Source organism: Salvia splendens, chromosome 19 (assembly GCF_004379255.2).
Source record: "Salvia splendens isolate huo1 chromosome 19, SspV2, whole genome shotgun sequence".
Lineage (NCBI taxonomy): Eukaryota > Viridiplantae > Streptophyta > Magnoliopsida > Lamiales > Lamiaceae > Salvia > Salvia splendens.
In genome coordinates, this window is record NC_056050.1 from 17,698,466 (window position 1) to 17,700,077 (window position 1,612).

General features: G+C 42.1%; 1 protein-coding gene across 1 annotated transcript; it reads right to left on the bottom strand.

The window, feature by feature from the left end:
• Positions 1 to 599: 599 nt before the first annotated feature.
• On the bottom strand, positions 600 to 1,244 carry LOC121779106. The gene has a single exon (XM_042176448.1). The coding sequence runs from the start codon at positions 1,242 to 1,244 to the stop codon at positions 600 to 602; it is 645 nt and encodes a 214-aa protein (XP_042032382.1).
• Between the last annotated feature and the right edge of the window lie 368 nt (positions 1,245 to 1,612).

A 1,612-nucleotide genomic window follows, 5' to 3' on the forward strand; every position in this document is an offset into this window, starting at 1 on the left:
AGAGTAGCATACTCTACGGTGATAGTCAGAGTGCTATTTTCTTGGCGAAGAATCCAGCGTTTCATTCTAGGACAAAGCATGTGGAGTTGAAATATCATTACATCCGACACCTAGTGGAGATGAAAATCCTGCAACTTGTGAAGATACTTGGAAGTGAGAATCCTACAGACATGTTTACTAAGGTGGTGACCTTAGAGAAATTGAAGCTATGCATAGCTTCAATTGGCCTTGGAACTTGAAGAGAAGGTTAGGCGATGCTAAGCGGATGAAGGGATGAGATCACGAGGAAATGGTTGTTTAGGAGTTGTTAGTCTCCAAGTGGGAGATTGTTAATTATGGAGCCTAAAATATCTCCTACCATGTTTAGGATTTGTTTCCTTGAAGTATATTTCCTTGTGATAGATTTATTCCTTAAAAGATATTTCCTTATGGAATATGTTTCCTAGTTTGACTAGAATTAGGGCTCTCTAGTTACTTATAAATAGAGGTGCTCCCTCATTGTTAAATCATCCTGAAATTATATAGTGAAATCCCTGGCTTGACATCGCCCCCAGACGTAGATACACATTGTATCGAACTGGGTAAACAACTTCTTGTGTTCATTCTCTTTCATATTCGTGATTGCATGTGTTTATTTCCAAACAATTTATACTCGCCCCCAGATCACAAAGTGCCTTTGTCTGTCTGTCATTTCCAATGACGCATGAGATGTTGAAACTCCCAGGATCTTTAAGCTTGGCCGGTAGCTTTTTCTGAATTATGGCACTACAGTTTTCAGATATGTTCACCGTCTTATAGTCAGTCCACTTCTTCTTCTTGGAGAGCACATCTTTTAGAAACTTTGCATATGTAGGCATTTGCTGTAACGCCTCTACCAACAGGATGTTGATGTTCACTTTTCTAAATATGTCAACAAACCTAGAGAAGTGATCATCTAGTTTCTTCTTCTGCACGCGTTGTGGAAATGGGATCTTAACCTCAGCAGGGGGTGCAGGTATCACGGTACTTGCCTTGGGAGGCGGCACCTCTTCCACTGGTTCTTCTTCTTCCACCACCTCTTCTACCACTGTCTCCTCTTGAGAGATTTTCTCCTTCTCTGCAGGCATGGTTGGGCCTTCATAGCTCTTTCCACTTCTCAGATTAATGGCTTTGCAATCCTTATAGTCTTTAGGATTTACAACCGTTTGTGAAGGAAATTGGCTTGGTTGATGCAAAATACCCACAGCCTGTGAAACCTGGCTCATCTAGTTATCGATGCTCTTCATGTGAATATTCAAGGCATTCACATTAGCTTCAACCTGCACTAGCCTTTTGTTGGAGTCTTTCATGCACACTCCCGTTTGTTTCATAAAAGCCATTAACACATCTTTCAGCTCATCCTTCTTCGGTTCTATGATTTGGCCATCTGATACCTGGAATCCGGGTGGTGGTTGCAAGGCATTATTTGGGTTCCCGTAGGACAAGTTGGGATGCACCTTGTTCCCATAGTGGTTGTAATTGCCTCCTCCTAGGTTGGGGCGGTAATTGTTGAAATTTCTGCTATTGCCACCTTGGTAAACGTAGTTTACATCTTCGACTCCTTGTTGCATCTCAGTCCCAACCTGCCTTGTTC

What these genes read in the sequence shown, in the direction of transcription:
- LOC121779106 (XM_042176448.1), bottom strand. Translation starts at nt 1,244, where the DNA reads ATGAGCCAGGTTTCACAGGCTGTGGGTATTTTGCATCAACCAAGCCAA.